At 39.0% G+C, this 19,462-nt stretch overlaps 2 protein-coding genes across 3 annotated transcripts in view; one reads left to right on the top strand and one right to left on the bottom strand.

Annotated features, from left to right (window-relative positions):
* MICAL1 (microtubule associated monooxygenase, calponin and LIM domain containing 1) overlaps positions 1 to 6,055 on the top strand; it is a 36,646-nt gene extending 30,591 nt beyond the window's left edge. Inside the window, exons 18-23 of the mRNA XM_070939688.1 lie at positions 145 to 233; positions 1,920 to 2,021; positions 2,865 to 2,958; positions 3,106 to 3,205; positions 4,726 to 4,799; positions 5,838 to 6,055. Of these exons, the coding sequence (XP_070795789.1) occupies positions 145 to 233; positions 1,920 to 2,021; positions 2,865 to 2,958; positions 3,106 to 3,205; positions 4,726 to 4,799; positions 5,838 to 5,992 (614 nt within the window). The 3' untranslated portion in view covers positions 5,993 to 6,055. The remainder of the gene's footprint in view (positions 1 to 144; positions 234 to 1,919; positions 2,022 to 2,864; positions 2,959 to 3,105; positions 3,206 to 4,725; positions 4,800 to 5,837) is intronic.
* The window catches only part of SMPD2 (sphingomyelin phosphodiesterase 2), a 30,521-nt gene that overhangs the window by 4,773 nt on the left and 6,286 nt on the right, over positions 1 to 19,462 (bottom strand). The window contains exons 3-11 of one of the 2 annotated variants that reach the window (XM_070939689.1): positions 18,397 to 18,493; positions 17,878 to 17,954; positions 14,774 to 14,867; positions 14,578 to 14,667; positions 13,503 to 13,585; positions 13,076 to 13,208; positions 12,719 to 12,823; positions 11,258 to 11,408; positions 9,602 to 9,941 (exon numbers count right to left, since the gene is read on the bottom strand). In XM_070939689.1, the coding sequence (XP_070795790.1) occupies positions 9,602 to 9,941; positions 11,258 to 11,408; positions 12,719 to 12,823; positions 13,076 to 13,208; positions 13,503 to 13,585; positions 14,578 to 14,667; positions 14,774 to 14,867; positions 17,878 to 17,954; positions 18,397 to 18,493 (1,170 nt within the window). Of the gene's footprint in view, positions 1 to 9,601; positions 9,942 to 11,257; positions 11,409 to 12,718; positions 12,824 to 13,075; positions 13,209 to 13,502; positions 13,586 to 14,577; positions 14,668 to 14,773; positions 14,868 to 17,860; positions 17,955 to 18,396; positions 18,494 to 19,462 lie in introns of those variants that run through there. The other variant, XM_070939690.1, reaches the window with a different exon arrangement.

Raw genomic sequence — 19,462 nt, forward strand, 5'->3', positions numbered from 1 at the left:
CAAGCCTTCTTTCAAATTGTGACAGAGAAAATAGTACCGCCCTAGGTTAAAGCTTGCAAGTTTAACCTAAAGTGACCCTGTGGCTCTGTTACATGCAAAGTGCATACAGTATTTTTTGTCATCATTGCTGTTTTTCTTTGGCAGATTTTCTGGAGGTTGCCAGTGACAGTGAGGAGGAGGAGGAGGAGGAGGAGGAAGAAGAAGAAGGGAACTTAGATCCTGGGACAAACATGGTGAGTCAAGACACCTGATTTCTAACAAAACAATGTTTGGATGCGTAATTCAAATATTTCTCAGTTACTTTTATGTATTAGTAATCCAGGAGAATCATATTATCACTAGATTAGTAGGTAAAAAGCATTTGTCATATTTTCTTAGTGTTATTTTTCACTTTTATAAAAAAAATCTCCTATGCATGCTCTTTCTTCTGTATGCCATCAAAGGTTTTAAGCTTTTTCTTTTTCTAATTATTTTCTTTTTCTGATTTTTCTATCTATAAGCTTCTTCGTTGCCTTTCTTTTCTCTTTATCATGTACATTTTTTCTCAACCTGAGCACTTTCCATGAGTGGACTGCAGAATTCTCAGCTCCAGCAGTACTGAATTCTGGGGAACATCTGCATTGGGAGGACACATCCTTTCACTACTTTTTCTGCTAAATGTCTGCATCATTCTGTGATCCCAGAATGCTGTTTTCCCTGTATACATCACCTACTCTTTTTCTTCTTCTTTTCACACAAGGTTCTTAGAAGACCCATTTCTATTCCCTGTATCTTTTTACACGATTGCTATTTTGTTGTGGTCACCTGGGCGTTCTTTTACTGTCTTCTCTTTACAACTGTTATCAAGGGTTTGAAACGCCCAGCAACTCCTTTCAATAAAAGACTCACAAAGTGCATAAATACAAGCTGGCACAAGTCTCAACACATTTCTTTGAATCCACTGGGGGATAGGAGTAATGTGAGGAGCAGTTACTCAGAGTTTGATATCCCGTTAGCTGGTGATACCAATCTTTAATTTTTCCTAACAGGAAAGTAAGGGTTAGAAAATGGCCACAGGTAATTTTCAATCGGCTTTTAGGTCTTTGAAACAAAAGCAAATGTTTCTGTACTAAAATATTGATTCATAAGATTTTTACAAAGTTCATCAGGCTATCTACAGTGAAAACAGGGAATGCCTCCATGCACTTTACAAGTTAAGACTGTGTAGTTAACAGACTCTTTAAAAGGTGTAACTTAAAAAGATGTAGAATGGAACTTCGTTGGTTATTCTTGAAACTTTGACAGGCCTTTCATCTTTTTGCCCTATGATCCAGACCAGGAAATCTCAAATCATGGTTTACAATTTGGGTTGTGAGCAACTTTTTGAAAAGCTGATTCTTGTGCAGGCAAAGCAAGTGGCATTGTTCCTATTACCTAGTAATTTCTGGCCTGCTGTGTTGTATATCTGTAGTTTTTGGAGTATTAGTGAAGTTCACTATATTTATTCATTATTTTCAATTTTTGGCCTTTCAAAATGGAAAAAAAATTGTGAGGAGATAAGAAATAAAATAAGTTTAAATCATATAACTCATAAAAACATCATGAGTTGTATCATCATACCAGTACATATATTTCTTGTTCAAGGCTTATTTGTGGGACTAACAGGCATTGTATCTATTCGTTCATCACTGGGAGGGAGGTTATATTGCAGAGGTTGGGATCTCTACTTCAGCTTGTTCACCAGGCATCTTGATTTTGGGGGAAATTTTGAGCATGTCCCATAAAGAGTATTTTATATTTGGGATGCAGGAGTCGTTGATTTTAGCAGCCATGTAAGCAGCAATGGCTAGTCTGAGTCAATCACTACAGATAGACAGTAGCTTTTAAATCTTCCCACATGACCTTCTCTTGTCTTTACCTGTGGATATTGTGGTTTGCAGCATTTCCTCAGCTTAACTGAAGACACTCAGTATCCAACTTGGAAGAAGACGCTGTTGCGACGAGCCAAAGAGGCCCAAATGAAGAGGTTTTGTAAAGCTCAGGTGATTTTCTTTGTCAAGAAATGTATGCAGAATTTATTCAAATAAGGAAATAGATTATAAAAAAATAGAGAAGTCCAGGCACCATGTGATCTGCAGGTTCACTTCCTGATCTCTGCAGCTATCAAGAATACTATATGCAATACTGCAAATGTGTGTAGCAGCATCTTCCACAAATGTGATACTCATTACCTTGGACAGCAACTTGTTTGGCTGCTTTGTTTCCATGTCATTAGAACTGTGCATGGGGAGGTGGGGAAGGAAGAAGGGGCATGGCTGGCACGTAAAACCTTCTCTCTTACGAGTATAGCAATAGCACTTAAGATTTATATACCGCTTCATAGCGCTCTCTGGGTGGCTTACAGAGTCAGCATATTGCCTCCAATAATCTGGGTTCTCATTTTACCCACCTCAAAAGGATGGAAGGCTGAGTCCACCTTGAGCTGGTGAGGACTGAATTTCTGGCAGTCAGCAGAATTAGCCTATAATACTGCATTCTAACCACTGCACCACCATGGCTCTTGTAATAAGGAAGATATAACTTCTGAATGTGATATTCCCAGAGACGTATACCTGTGTTTGAAAATGTATAGGGATGTTTCTTTATTATCCATGCTTTCTATGTTGATTTTGCAAAAATTATTCTGTGACATCATTAATGCCTTAACCTTGAAGCTACCTGGATCCTAGTAAAGGCTTAAATGTGATGTCATCACTGATCTGTCTTAAAAGGGTTCCTTTTCCTGAAATTCCCGCCCCTGCTATAGAATCTGGTTGCAGTTTCCTCTTCTTGCATTTCAAAACTTTTGTTTTAATCAATGTTTATTTTGACCAACATTTTTGCAGGCCATCCAGAGGCGATTAGAAGAGATTGAAGTGACTTTTCAGAAGCTTGAGAAACAGGGCATAAAGGTGGAACAGTCTTTGCGAGAAGAGGCAGGTAAGTATCTGAAGCTTCCTTGAATAGGAATGGTGTTTGGAGATGGCCACGTATAAAGAACGGGTGCCACAAAGTGGTGCAATGGTTCTTCTTGAAGCTAACGTTTCCGATTTAACTTCTGACACACCCCTTCATCATATTCTTTAGGAACAGAGTCTGAACTGAAGAAACAGTGGATGAACCAGTTGCTCGCATTGATCCAAAAGAAGAACAGCCTGATGTCTGAAGAGTCTGACCTCATGATTGAGTAAGGAACTCTGCAAATTATGTTAGTTAGGATCTATAACTCATTTTGATCATAGAAAATTGATCCAGCGCTGCTCTTTATTGTGCCATAGGAATTATAAGGGAGACCACAAGCCATTTGTGGTTTCTCCTCCCACTAACGTAACCTTCAATCAAACAAGTGGAGTAGCTTCTCAGTTTATATAAAAAGCGGTCAGAATGACCCCTAGATAGCATGAACAGTATTATCACCCCAGTTGTGTCCCAGAATAGTGCTAGAAATGAAATTTCACACTCCAAAGAAGGTAATCTGTTTGACATGGAGTATGAATAAAAGCATTCTGCCCCAAAGAGAAAAAATATAATGGACATCAACTCATTGTCCTTCATTATTTCTGTTACCTTTTACCTAGTTTCAAACAGCCTTCATAATGTTTTGGATTAATAGCTCCTATAATGTTTTATAATACTGTTTCTTCTAACATTGTGAAGCCACCCAGTATCGTTTTGGAGTTGGGTGACCCACAAATGTGATAAATAATAAATAGTAGAAATCAACGCAATCTACGTATGATTAGAAATTATGACAATCAGAATCAAAAACAGGAAATAGGTACCAGCTTTTCATTCTAATAACTCAAAGCAAAATCAAAAAAGAAAGAAAAGCTGCACTATAATAGCACTCAAAGGCTACCACCCAGTGGTGCTATTCAGCTGGTTCTATCCGGTTTGGGCAAACCAGTAGCGACGGCTGCGGGAGGCTCCGCCCACCCGTCCGGAAATTATCACGTCCCATTTTTTATGCTCTGTGCATGCGCAGAAGGTCCTGCGCATGCGCACAGGTGCGTGGGGGCAAAGCGTGCATGCACTCTCCCATTTGTGAACTGGTAGTGAAGGTAAGTGAATACCACCCCTGCTACCACCCATAAATCGAAGAATGAATTCAAGTAAGTTCTGTCATTTGTAATGGTGACGAGATTTGCATACCATGCTAAATCATAAATTTCCAAACCACAGTGGCTGAATATTAAGCCCAGATTTATCAACTATATTTTGGACAAGATGTAACAACTACATAATGACCTATTGCAACATGACTCAATCACAGAATGTGGCTTAGACTAAAATGAAAATTCTGAGTGTGAATCCCTGGACGGGCAATCTATATTAGAGGATCCCTTAGGGTGAAAGATCTGCAAGAAAAATATAAAATAAATATTCCACTGGTAAAATGACGAATAGTTAGAAAAATAAGTTGGAAATACTTACTATCTTGCTAGGATACTTCTGTTAGCAAGGCAAATATGCCTCAGGTATACTGATGTCATCTACTGCATGCTCTTCCTCATTTAGTATGGAGCTTTTAAAATGAGTGTGTGTACATGTATATGTGTACATGTATGAATACACAGACACACACACACATGGAGGACAACACTTTGCAATGAGAGAATCAGTACAAAAGCTCCGGGGAAGGGAATTCCTTAGGTTATCAGGAACTTTTTCTTAATTGTGGATAGTAACACTGACAATTTTTTTTAGTGTGCAAGAGCTGAAGCTGGAGGAGCAGCAGTGCCAACTGGATCAAGAGCTACGGCGCTACTATAATCTGGATGGTAAGAAAGAACACAATAGGTTGTTGTGGGGAAAGAGGAGGAGGAAGGTGTGTTGGATATTTTCTCCACCTTGAGTTATTTGTAAAATAATAAAGGTAGGACACAAATGAATAAATAAAGAGCTGCCCAAGCTCATGATGAGATGAACAAGAATAATTTTTGCCCTGAAAATAGTTGATATTTAATCAGCTCAATTAATTTATACTCAGAATTGTTTTTCAATGGTTTTAGATAGCCAAGAAATTTACTAATGTAGCAGCCCTGCTGTGATTGTGAAAAGCCAGGAATCTGGTGGTCATAAATTACACAGCCCTGAAAGACCCAACGTTGTGAAAATTCTAAACAATGGACATGTCCATTGGGTAACAAATATACTCTCAAAGTTGAAAGAAAAGCTTTGTCTGCCAAGAGGAGTTTCCCATTTGCCTTCTGTGGACAAATATGCATGTTTTGTCAAAGTTTGGCTTTGACAGCATATTTATTATGGTCATTTGCAGTCTGATATTCTCAGGATAGGAAATGTAAATAAAAGAAAGGTAGTATATGCTTACCTTCTGGTCTTAAATTTTTCTTTTTAAATAATAAAAGAATTTGGTTGAGAATAGTCAATAGCCCATTCAGCAAGAGGCCCTGTACAGCTAAAAACAACATACATTCATTCCATGAATGAAAAAAAAAAAAAAGCATTTAGTTATGTTTGGTCTGCGTGTATCGAGTGATGTCACGTTGGGGCCGAAGAACTAGGAAAGTTTATGTTCATGTATTCATTCATCCCCGTTACGAAAGTATAATGAAGTTTTTAACTTCTGGGTTTCCACGTGATATATTTTCACTTTGACAAAATAGTAGATAAAGGATAGGGAACTTGCAGCTCTTCAGATGTTGTCTCTTTCCAAAAACGGTCAGCCTCAGCATAACCAAAGAGGTTTGGAGGTGTAATCCAGATATTTGCAGTTCCACCAGTTCTTTTTCTCCTTTATTATGTAATTAAATAGTATGATGGTTCCTTATACTGAGCATGTGATTTTTATTTTAAAGATTCTTTGAAAACGTCTGAGGACCATGAGTCAGAGAAGATGATCCTGTCCCAACTGGTTGCAATAGTGAATCAGCGCAGTGCTCTCATCGAGATGCAAGAGAGGAAGCGACTCAGTGAGCTTTCTGAGCATGCTCCAGTGATGGAAAATGCCTAGAATATTTGAGTTCCGGTTTAACTGGTGGATAAATTTGCTGAATGCCCTTCATATTTGGCATGCCGTCCCATTCTAGACTCTGCTGAACAAGCCTGAGCTTTTGCAACTGATGCAACTTGCTGCATTTGATGCAACTACGTTTTTTAAGTATTTTAAGGAATAATAAGGAAACTATGTAGAACTGCTTTTCATTGTTTGCAGATACAACTGTTGAAGGCTTTAAGAAAGCAGTCTGTTTACAGCATTTGGAGGGAAAATAATATTCAGAAGATGTACATATTATTTAGCTATTGTTGTATATATTTGCAGTTAGCATGCTCTATTTTGACACAGGGCCTCATCCAACAAAAAAGATTTATTTCACCCTACTGCTACAGTTGATCCATGTTTGTGATCTAGATGTGGTCAATTAGGAGGGACTATAATGTTTAAGTAGAGAAGTATTCTAAAAGCAAAAAAGCATTATCCCTTCATGAAGTTCGGAGGAGCCTTCAAACTGTCCAGAGTTGTATTCTGGAGGAGGACGATTAGTTAAAATCTCTTGAAGGATACACAGAATCAACAGAGTATTTCAGAGGAAAGAAATAGATGCCTTACAATAAAAATTAGAAATGCCATCATCACAGGCCTTCTCTTATAATAAATGTGCAAGGAGAAATATACATCTCTTGCACATTTTTTTTCATGTGCCTACAAGCATAACAGGTACTCTAGGACAGGATCTTGAAGCTGGACCAGTACGGTTGGAAAATGTATGCTCTTCCTGCAAAATAAACAATGAATGTGGATGCAGATCGCAATACACTGCTCTTGAAGAAAAACTTCAAGTGAACAGATGTTATTTGGTAACTAAAGTCAATTTACAATCTGAAAGCTGTTACTTCTGTATGGATATAAGCCAACTGGTTTTTCACAGACTTGCTCCAATAAACATAATGGAGTGAAAAGAAAATGTTCTTCTGTCTTTTGTCATCCAAGTTAATTTCACAATAGAAGAAATATCCATCAAACCTTTTCAAAATTTTCTTGGTCTTGGCCCAATTTCCTCCCAAGAAGTGGCCAGGATTATGTTATTTGGCTTTAAGTAAGATTGCAAATGGCTGCAAAGGCAGACAATACAGTTCTTAGCTAGAGGTAATTAAGCTAAGCCTGATCCTGAATTTGAACTAAAACTAGTTAAAAATAATTTTCACTTCAAGTATTTTTGAATAAAAGAGAAATTTTGTAGATGAAAGAAATACATGTACCAAAGATGCTGTTCTAGGTAGAGCTGTGTGCCTACTTCTTTACAGACACTGGATGATTTATAACTAATTTCTATTATAGAAATTAATAGAAAGTAGGGCGTAGGGCGGTATAGAAATCAAATCAAATCAAATAAAAATAAATAAAATATTTTTTTAGTAGTATAATCTAGGTTTGGGTATCGCAGCTTTTAAATCATCTTTCAAAAATCCCTTTTTGACTCAGCCTATCAAGTTCCTTTCTTGTCTTGGTTGGTTCTGATTAACCCCACCCTAACATAAGTATAATAGAGGTTTGCAAATGTTTCCGTCATTGATTGTTCTGTGCACCAGATCCAGGTCTGACCGGTCTGTGCCCAGTACAAAAGATGCATATATCATTTGGGCAAAAATAGGGAGGGCAGCAATGACTAAAGGGAGGTAAAAGGGAGGAAAAAAATAGATCAGAGAAAGACTGTGTGCATGTCCCATAAGGAGGAGACAGGAGGGAGGGATGGGGTATATCATATTTACCCTACACATCAAATAAGACTTCACCAAATTGGCCTTGGCCAAAACCCAAATGTTTCATATTTTGGTTACACTGGACTCTGACACTCTTGAGAGAAGAGGAGTTAAGACCTAAGGTAACATATATTGCTCTTCTTTGTGAATTTAGGGAAAGGTGGACTATATATGATATTCTGAAGATATCCCTTCCTATAACAATTAAGCACCAGGAACTGGACAGCTCCTAAAGCTAATGCACTTTACACAGTCATCTTCTAAAGTGTAAAGACTTGTGTGTTCAATTCCAGTAAAATGTTTGAATCACATAGAATAACATCTGACTACCTGTGACGGGAAGAGTCGTGGTAAAGCCAAAACTCTCATGCAATGCCTCAGTGTTGTAAAATGAAGGAAAATAGCCAAACACATTTCTATTGGATATAGCAGCTCTTCTTTCTCACAAGGGCAGGTGGAGTAACTTATGGCTCCTGGAACCTGACTACTGAAATTCCTCAGGCAAGGTGACACCATGAAAAACAGAGTCAAAGAATTTCTCCCTACCACAAAAGAAAAAGAAAACTAGACCCACCTATTGCATTCCTTAAATTCTCCCCAAATTTTAAAGATAGCACCTAATCCCTGAAGGATGCCCCCAATCTATTCATAAGGATTACTAGTTGCAGTTTTATAAAAGATTCATATCCCAGTTGCAGTGGCATTCATACATGAACTTAGAGACTGAGAAAGACAGAAAAAAACTTCATGTGTAAGTTGAGATAGAATCCCGTCCATCTCTTATTAAAGTAACTCAGTTAATAGTGCTAGAGAACAGCCATCTGCTCTAGAATCTGGACAGTGTGAACAAACATTAACAGAAATAGACTGGCTTGTTTTACAACAAATTTGTATAAAGGTAGTCCTTGATTTACCATTAGCTTAATGATGGTTGGAAATTACAACAACCCTGAAAAAAGTTGTTTACAATTGGTCCTCACACTTATGACTCTCCTAGCATCCCCACAGCCACATGATCATAATTCAGGCACTAGGCAACCAGCACATATTCATGCGATTGCCACTTCTGACCTTCCCAGACAACTTCCAATAAGCAAATCCAAGGAAGCCTGATTGCATGGCTTAAGACCATGTGGTCTGCTTAATCACCATGGCAAAAGTAAAATTGGTTGGCCACATAGTGACTCACTTAATGACCACATTGCTTAGGGATGGAAGTCCCAGTCCCAGTTGTGATTGTAATTCAAGGACTACTTGTAAAACTTATTCAGTTGACAATTCAGCTTTAGTTTTGTTAGCCCGGTTCTTCAATTTCTGTTTCCCCGTCAATGAATGGGAGCTACAGCGGTCAAAGATAATTGTATGCTAAAGTGTTATACAAAAGTGTTTTTCATAAGTGGTACATACGAAAAACAGATTTCCATCAATAATTGTTGCCCATTTACTTAGTAGAGCTGAGAACATTATTGTAGGAAAAGCAGCTGTGTACAATTAATAATATTTTATTTTACACATCTGTTCTTACCTGCTTTTTCAGTACAAATTTAACAGACCAGTATGTGTTTAATTCTATTAAAACAGTATTTTATGATAAAACTTGTTTTTTAAATAGCCAGGTTAGTTTCAAAATTCACCCATCAAAATCCATTAAAATCAGCACAAAAAAGATCTAAAAAAAGTTACTGCTCAAAAATTCAGCCTATTAACACCCCCCCCCCTTTTACAGTATCAAAGGTTAATTACCATTCCTTATTTAAAAACCAGGGAACCGTTATTGCTGACAATCACAGAGGGACTTGCTATTCCCACCTCTGCCCAGCCTTTTGGTCCATAACATCCATCCAACCATCCAATGTTTCACCTGCTATTGAATTTCTCCTGGAGCGTCTGCAGCCCCACCCGCATCTGTTCCTCTGTTCCCCGCAGCACCTTTACTTCAATGATGTGGAAGAGATACAGCACAGCTGAGATAAGCAGGATTGACACAGAGAGTAGACTGAGCAAAGAGAAGGAGAACTTGGGGAAGGGCTGCTGGAGAGTTCCACCAAACATGGAACTCATTGCCATGGCTCCTTGTATGATCAGCAGGAGAAGAGACAGGACAGCCATGCGGCCACAGAAGTACTGCTGTCGTTTTGCCGAATGTAACCCCACTTGCACCTCCAGACGGGCTTCGTTCAAGACATCCACCAGACCTGGTTCTAAAAGCAAAGAGAATGGTGAGCTTCAACCACACGAAGCTGTTAATTCTACACGGTCAGATCCAGCTATCCCGGACTGATTGCTATTTTATTGAGAGAGGGAGAGAGTTATTTGGCTACTCCAGTGGACAGTTTTCTTTCTGAAATTAACAGAATGGGAAATTAGCTTCATATAAGTGCCTGCGTAGAAAATTATAGATGAATAATGATATAGGCTCTGACAAAGTAGAGAAGGTAGTAAATAGCATCTACTATCCTGCTACACGATCTCCTAGATTCAGGGGTCCCCAACCCCTGGTTGGTGGCCCAGTGCCGGAATGCAGCTCATCCGCAACCAGAACCAAGGAAAGTGGTGGGCGTGCAAAACTGTATTTGTGAAAGTGGCACACGCGTACACATGCAAACCATCCCCCCTCCCCATCCCGCCACCGCCGCCTCCACCGGTTTGCCGAGCCAGAAAGGTTGGAGATCCCTGTCTTAGATACACAAACTGTATATGAGAGGGATCACTTCAAACTAAACACGGGATATGGTAAGAGGCTTTTCATACACAAACTTGCACAGAGTTGAATGAGCTGAAAAAGCTGGCAGAGACTAATAGTGCTCTGGTCCGATTCCGAGCAAGAGAAGAAGAGAATCGGCAAGCAAGCAAAGATTTAACAGCCCCAGGCAGGCTCTGGGCTAATTGATGATCACTGAAAAAGAGAATTATGCAGCCAAGCACAGGTATACTCAGCAGAGACATCCAGAGGAAGAAGAAACCAGAGAAAATCAAGTCTGTGTTCATTGCAAGAGATCGCCAGCTAAAGTTTTAATTAAAGTCCTTGATTAACTCTCTGGGGAACTTACTAACAATTGCATTTTAAAGGAGGTATAGTTAATTTTAGCAGAAGCACTGCTACGGCAGGCAGGCAGGGAGCTAGTTAATCCCAGAATGTTAGAGCAATTAGGCCATAAAGCAATTCACTATATTCCCCTGAAGACAGAAATCAAAAGAAGGAGAGGAGATGAAGCTGCTGAAGATAAATGTGGATATTTGTTATGCTGCAAATAAAAAAAAAGTGAATTAGCTTGCAAGAAAGTCATTGCACGCTGTCTTTTGTCTGACTGATCCTAAGAACCCTCTCACAGAAGCATAAGGAATCTAGAGATTCCAGTTGTTGCTTAATGTTACAGCTCCAAGAATCTCTCAATAATAGCTCCCCTCTGTAGGAACGATGGTCATTGTGGTTCAGCATTAACTGGCAGGCCACACATTCTCTGTTCCTGCTGCTTTTGCTCTGCTTGTGGGAAACCAATGAAATCTGAACACTCACCAACTGGAAGATTGTTTTCACTTTTATTTGATCGGACTGCAGAGAGTGTCACTTTGACAGCTTCATGGTCAGAGTAAGGGAAATCCTTGCCAGGAGCAGTTCCTGTAGTAGTTTCATGAATATTGCATCTAATATCATATTGAGATGAGCCCTGTAAGAAAGGACAGACAAGATGGCAAACTCTTTGTTATCTGCAGACAGCATGACTAAAGAACCCCCCCCCCCCCCAAAAAAAAATGTTATAGCTAGATTATGAGCTGCAAATAATGCAGAAAAAAATGGAATGTTATTTTCTTAGTTTGAAATGTCCAAAAAGGAACTAGATTTACCCTAGGAAAAAATTCACTCTACTTGAAGCTTGTTGCCATATAATCTGTCCACAAAGGTAAGTATCACCAAGGAATGTGATTCTACAGCATCTCCTGGTAGTTTGTTCCTTTGACTAATTTTTTATCTACTGTAATTAATCTTAAATGTAAACAATTGCCATTTAAAATCCCCTACCATATATTCAGATTTAGGCAATGCGTAGCTTTTTGCCTCTGAAAGGAAGACAGTTCTGATTTAAGGTAATCCTATCTTACCCCAAAAAGATTAGATAGTAAACAGTTGAGATTTTTCTCAACAAATCTAAGTTGACCCTCCATTTTAACGATAAAGATCAGTTAAGTTAGAGAACAGCAAATTAAAGGAGAACTTAAAAAAGATTTTCAGTCTTTCTGTTCTGACAAACGTCTCCTGAATGTGTTTCAAGAGGCTACTTAGAAGTGTTCAGATTCAGACTAAGAAAGCAGCTGTAATTGTATTTCCCTTCCTGCTGAAAAAACAGGTTAACAGGTTAAAGCTGATCTTTCCACCATAAGCAAATTGGATTGAAATGGGAAGAAACAATAGCTGTGGGCCAAGTATTGTTGCTCTGGGTTCAATTAGGTTATTTCAATGCTCCAGGATAGCAATGCACAGACCTACATTTTAAGAGTGCACAATGCTTCAGAACAGACGTGGATGCTCAGGTGGCATTTCTCTGCAACTTCTAAGTCAGTTTTTCTTGGGATCAAGGAGCTGCTCCTCCCATACACACCCAACCATCACATGCCCTGGTAAAAAAATAAAAGGGTGTGTGTGTGTGTGCATTCAATTTAAGAAGTTCGGTCAGGTGCCTTTGATTCTGGCCTTGATGTTGAAGTGCCGCACAACCCTTCTGCTGTTAGCTTTGCACATACTAGCACTGCCTGGACCTTCCTCGCCTGAAAAGCCACTCTCCTGAGAGCAACTGTCAAATGAACACATCAGTAAACAACAAGTAGCTGAACCAAAGGATAAAGATGAAAACATGGAGCAGCTGCCTTGTTCAGTGGGAAGTGTTTTTCAAATGAGAGCTTTCATTCTCACCTGCTTCCCAAGCTCTCTCTACAACACTTTGCTCAGTCTCTGTTTTCTAGAATATTAACTTGCACGTACTTTATAAAGAATGTAGTCAATACGAATCCCCTGGGGATAATACTGCAGTTCTTTCTTGCTGATGTAGCAGTTGGCTGGCACAAGGGTACAGCCATCTTCACAGCCCTGAGAAGAAGATCAGAGACAACAGAGACTCTTAACACAACATTTAGAGTAGTTGCAAGAACTCTAGGTGAACTGGATTTCCATGGCAGAAATCTAAATTTGGGGAAACAAAAAGGGAGACAGTGAAATGGATAAAACAGGTCACTTGTACATCAAGCTTTTGAATGAGTCAAAATAATTATTTCCGAGTCTCGATGACAATATCAGACATGGACATATTCATGTACTTAATGGGCATGCAAAGAGGCTCACTTTAATTTTCTCTGCGGCTATGAAGGAATCTTGCAGCCCTGTCCATCCTTTCAATAGCCGAATGCCAACATCTTCTGGGTGCATATTCAGATCCCCTCCAAGCAGTACCACATCAGCTCCTTTGGAGGTATGCCTGGAAAGGTGGGAGAACATCACAAAACAAGAGAGAAGAGCTTTTTGAAGCGAGAGATATGAACTGTGTCATATGAAATGTATCTCTAATGAATAAACATCTTTCTCAATCTCTCTCCCACTGGAGAGACTGGCATGAAATAAACTGAGTTTCCACTCAGCTAAAGCTTTTAACTTAAAGCTAACTAAAGTTAACTTTAAGGGGACACACAGGGCACAACAAGTGGCACAGCACCTGTCATTGGATTCTAATTCAGCACAAACATTTTTTGAATCTTACAGCTATAGTTCTTACTGTATGAATTGGCCAAGTTCCCAGGCCTGAACCACTCGATGGGGCAGGTACGTATCCTTCTCTCGGCAATATTCAGCATGGAGCTGGATAGGGGGAATGAATATATAATTATACATGTGCATTATCTATGAAAGTACACAACCATTATTCCCACATTTGTTTTAGCTGCTAAATATAAAATAAAAAGAAAAAATCTTGGTTCGTGGTTACAAGAGAATGGTGGAAAGAATTTAAGTTATATCATGAGCTTTTTCTAGAAAGCCTCATGATAAAAATGGACTTTTTGATAGGTATAGCATAGAATTGTTTGATTAATCTTAGATCACAGGTAGATAATCTTAGCATTAATGACTGCTTTGTCTCCTGAATCAGAAATAATGTAAATGTGAATATTTATACACACCAGAAACAAATATTTGATATCTTGTTTTTTGGGGGGGGAGGGGAGCCTTTGAGTCAGTGTTGATTCCTGGTAACCACTAGACTAGTTCCAGCAGTTTTCTTGCCAAGATTTTTCAGAAGTGGTTGGTTACCACCTTCTTTATAAGACTGAGAGACAGTGGCTGGCCCAAACCTGACTTCATGCCTAAGGCAGGACTAGAACTCAGTCTCTCAGTTTTTAGCCTGGTACCTTAACCACTATACCAAACTGGTTCCATTCATATACACCCAACACAGTAAACAGTATATATTTGTTCAATCTTCCTCCTTTTCAGAAATCTTGCTCCAATTTTGTAATGGCAGTACAAAACCATTGATCTGCAGCACTAAAGACTAATCACACTTTATCTAAACACCCAGAAAAGCCCTGATTTTGTCCACCCAGATGTCAAGATGCAAAACAGCCACTTGTGCTGAAAGATGTGGAACCCAACAGCAAGGTATTACTGACGGTGTGAATTCATAAAGATGGCCTCTTCCTAACTCAAGTCAAAAGATGGAAAGTCTAGACCCTTCACCCCTTTCCAAATGATTTAGCTATTTTGATAGCCTGCTCTAAGTACTCAATGAGGGATTTGAGAGAAGCTTTCATAATTTTAAAGTGCAACAAAATAAAATAAATAAAAATGCTCACATGAGTCACATAGACGTTGAAAATAATGCCCTGGATCTTTAGCACTATGAGACCCACAGATTTGCCACCGAACCAGTCTCCATGCTGGAACTGTGAAAGAATACAGCACATATAAAACACAGGGGCAAAACTGAAACAATGAGTTCACCAGTAGAAATAGGTGTGCCTTGGACTCTTTCCTAAGCATGTTACTCACCATGTATGGGTAACCATTCACAGAATATTGGTACAAGAAGGTTTCCAGGATCTGATGTTTGGAGAAGATGCAGAGCCCGCTGCCGATCACCCCACTGCAGAAGAATAGACGCCAAATTATTATTTTCCCTATGGTGGGCAGTCTTTGAGAGTTTGGGACCAAACTTTTTGTCAGTTGCCAGAGTTCTGGGAGTGACAATGTCACTGGAAGAGGTGAAGTAAGAATCCCCACTTCTTTCTCTCGTTTCTTGGATTTTTCAAAACTAAATAGGAGCACTAAGACCACTGGAAGCTGTATGCTTTTAATTTATCTGGCTTTTGCAAACAATTGTACCATTATTTGTCAGTATGCCATCAAATTTTGGCAGGTAGAGTTGATTCTCAGGATTGAAAGCAAAAAGGGGTTTCCATATCTCTGACTGAGAACAGGACTCCATTCCTACCCACTATGTGAACCTAAAACTGAGCTTTCTGGAATATAAATCTGTGACAAACACAGGTAAAGGTTTCCAGAGAAAAACCAGCATCTAGACCGTTTGGAATTATTCCTGGCTCTCTGAGAATGGAATGACATTTTACAAAACCACCAGAAATTGAAGCTTGCCATGAACTGCAGTTTCAACAGCTACATATACATTAGATGTACAAGTATGTTCAGGTTACAACAGTTTGTTTAGTGACCGTTCAGAATTACAATGGCACTGAAACAAGGGATTTATGACTGTTTTTCACAATTACAACTGTTTCAGCATCTCCATGGTCTCATGATAGTTGCAGTGTCCTGGGATCATATGATCACCATTTGTGACTTTCTGACAAATAAAGTTAATGGGGAAGCTAGATTCACTTAACAACTGTGTTACTAACTTAACAACTGCATTGACTAGCAAGAAAAATATAAAATGGGGCAAATCTCACTTAACAAGTGCCTCGCTTAGCAACAGAAATTATGGTCTTAATTAAGGACTGTACTGTATATACTTTAAGTCACATTACAACTACATTTTTTGATCAGCATCTGCAATCGCAGGACAATTTATCTGATCCATGTGCCAAAATATTCCTTTTATTTTATACCATAGCAGATCTGGGGGTTTAGTTACTCAAGAGTGAATAGGGTTCAAAGTAGTACAGGAAATTCAACCGGTCTCCCAGTGTGATGCGAGTATGACTCAACATCCTGCTGCATTTGCATACAAGCTATCTAAACATCCTTAGTAACCAGTAATAACTCCAAGTTCATTTGTGTCATTTTCAAGAGCAAGTAGCATAACAGGTCCCAAATGAGACACTTCCCATTAAAACAAAATTTCAGGCAGTTCAATTAAGCTGCGACACCTGGTAGGCAGGGACTACTAAACTCAGTTGATAAGCAAAGGACAATCATTGTTAGGAAGGTAAGTCCAACAAAGTTTAGGTATAGTTAAAAACACATATTTTTGCAGAAAACGTCTGGAAACATCTGTGGCAACCCAACACACCTCCTCCCAACCAGCTGGCTTCACGCCTAAGGTGGGGCTAGAACTCAGTTTCCTGGTTTGTAGACTTGTACCTCACCCATTACACCCAATTGATTTCATTTATATATCCTCAGTAAAGATGAAAATATATATATCAATTTTCTTACTTCTTCGTAGGGTTTAAACCCTACGAAGAAGTAAGAAAATTGATACTGTGCCTTTACAGGGAGGATATGGGTGTGGCCTACTGATGACAGCTAACAAGCTAGAAATGGATCTATTTAGGTCTCCCACCTAGCAGTGAGAGCTTGCTAGGTGTTAGAAAAGAAAAAAGCCCAGAACCGAGTAGATGAGATTCTACTGAGCTGGAGCTACAAAAAAACCTTGGCTACGTAGGGAAAACCTGGCTAGAAGAAAAACACACATAAACCCTACGAAGAAGTAAGAAAATTGATACTGTGCCTTTACAGGGAGGATATGGGTGTGGCCTACTGATGACAGCTAACGAGATAGAAATGGATCTATTTAGGTCTCCCACCTAGCAGTGAGAGCTTGCTAGGTGTTAGAAAAGAAAAAAGCCCAGAACCGAGTAGATGAGATTCTACTGAGCTGGAGCTACAAAAAAACCTTGGCTACGTAGGGAAAACCTGGCTAGAAGAAAAACACATATATGTATATATATATATATATATATTTCTCCAATCTTCCTCCTTTCCAGAAATCTTGCTCCAGATTTCTAATAATAGCACAAAACCATTGATCTGTAGCATGATTACTGGAAATCTGAAAGAAGTCTGAACAACTGGCCAGTGGGGGAAACAGAGCAAAAATGCAATAGGTGTACTTTTCCCTGTCCTTGATTGGGAGAAGTAGAGTTGGATCAGTTTTTTAAAAGCTCTGTTAAGCTCATTTTAAGATTTAGACTACAGTTGTGTATGATTGCCATAAAATCATACCCATGTAGTTGAGTGCCATGATCAATGGAGGCTCTAGGATCCTCAAGACCCAATGTGCCAACTCTTGTCTTTACCTACTTTTAAGTCTAATCACACTTTGTCTAGTCAGACAAAAAAAATCCAGCTAACTGTAAAATGGAACAACAACAACAAAAAAGCTTGTGTTATTCTTCAACCATGGACACAAATTGAAGCTAATTCTCAAAATTAAAATCTTGCAAAAACTTTAGTGATACACCCCAAACAGAATAATGACTGTCAACTGCTTTCTAGAGATGGTAGGAGGCAACCGAACATACTTTGAGCACCAGATTGGACAATGCTACCTGGTCAAAGTGACATCATGGTAGCAATAGCAATACCACTTAGAGTTATATACTGCTTCATAGAGCTTTACAGCACTCTCTAAGCAGTTTACAAAGTTAGCATATTGCCCCCAACAATCTGGATGGAAGGCTGGAATCAGGATGGAAGACTGGAAGGCTGAGTCAACCTTGAGCCGGTCAGGATTGAATTCCTGGCAGTGGGCAGAGTTTGCCTGCAATACTGCATTCTAACCAATGCCCCACCAGGGCTCTTGATTCTGAACTAGGAAGGCTTTTTCTGCCTTATTAAATAGTATCAACTGGATATCTATGCCATTCCGAAGTTAAACAAATGAAAACTTATTACCTGAACTCCATTTTTACCTTTTGAAGTAGTGGGAAGAAGGGTAGTGGATACACAGTTTCTTTTGTAGCATGAGGTAATCTTTTTCACTCCACACCTGAAAAGCAAAATGCTATCATCACAGTGACTGTGAAAAAAGTAACAAAATGGCATGTTGATCTGGGGACCAAGGTCCCTAAGCTTATCTTCAGTTAATTGCCAGTCCCAAAATAACTCTCTTTCATTTGTTATGTTTTTCTGTGCATTATCCTTTAAGATTTCTCCAGAGCATAGCAAGGAGGCCTCTGCTGAACTGTGTCACAAAAATTGGCACACCTTTCCAGTGACTGAATTTACCCATTACACTAAGCCATAATATCATTTGTTGCATTTGGGCTTGTGACTAGATACTGTATGAAACAGGTCATGAAGGTTTCTTCAACAAAACAAATCATGCCTTTAACATCATGTATAAAAATGTAATATGTCATCAGTTGAAGTAGGATTAAAACCCCACTTTTTGTTCCAACCAGATCCATTCTAGCATGTGAAATCTTCACCTCCTGTAAGAGTGCCAGGTCAAATCCCTCCTGGTTAAGGACATCCCCAATCAATGCAACACGCTCTCGCCGCAACTTGCTCAGATAACGAATAGCCCTAGACAAAGTGAAAAGGAAAGGGAAAGCAGTGAGGATCGCCATTGTGGTGGATTGGAATATGAATTCACATTGAATCAATTTGTACGTTTACTTATATAAGATTAGTATTACTGCGTTACTTTAACTTCATATGTGTCTCCCTCTGTTCAACTCATGTAACATCCTTGATAATCTGTGTCTGTCAGGGACTACCTGGTCACAGAACGCGTGCCTGTGGGGACACAGAACTCAAGAGACATGGGCTACCCAAGATACTTATTCCTTCCTGCTGTAAAATGCAGGTTGGCTTGTTATTAAGGCCTTGACTGAACATATCAAAGCTATTATACTGCATTTTTAGAAATGTGCCTATAATGTATTCACAACCAAGGATTGTATGCTTGTGGTTATCTTCTACTAGTATGTGTACATGCTCAAATTATTTTTAGTCATTTTACTAAATTAGATTAATGTAACCTTCTGGCTCTTGTTCTTGGCACTTCTGGGTACAATAGACAAGTGACTCACTATAACCTCCAACTAGTACTAATATCACTAATGTGTGAGTCTTCTCCAGTTTGTTGGTTTTTAAGCGATTTTTACCATGACACAGCTTATTCCAAATACTTCATTCTTTACAAATGATGAAGAAAGAAGCATCATATTAAGGGCCAATCTTAGCCCCAAAGAATTTTGTTTGTTTATTTATGGCATTTGTTACCAGAACATTTTTGTGAGTGTCTATGAAGATATAATCTACTTTTATCCCCCCAATGAGGTAAATTGAAATGAAACTAGCAGACGGTCCAAAGCCATCTCAGTTCACTCCCAACACCTCAACCATCAGATGGAGTTATTTTTGCCTGGACCATAGTAAAGGAGTTAATTAAAGCCTTTATCCTTTGTAATCCCTTTAAATATAAATATACATCTATATACCACCAGTGTCACCAATTTATGCACATATACTTAAGACCAATTCTTCTTA

This window comes from Pituophis catenifer, unplaced genomic scaffold, assembly GCF_029215685.1.
Source record: "Pituophis catenifer annectens isolate HBS135680 unplaced genomic scaffold, rPitCat1.0.hap2 SCAF_3, whole genome shotgun sequence".
NCBI classification, from domain to species: Eukaryota; Metazoa; Chordata; class Lepidosauria; order Squamata; family Colubridae; genus Pituophis; species Pituophis catenifer.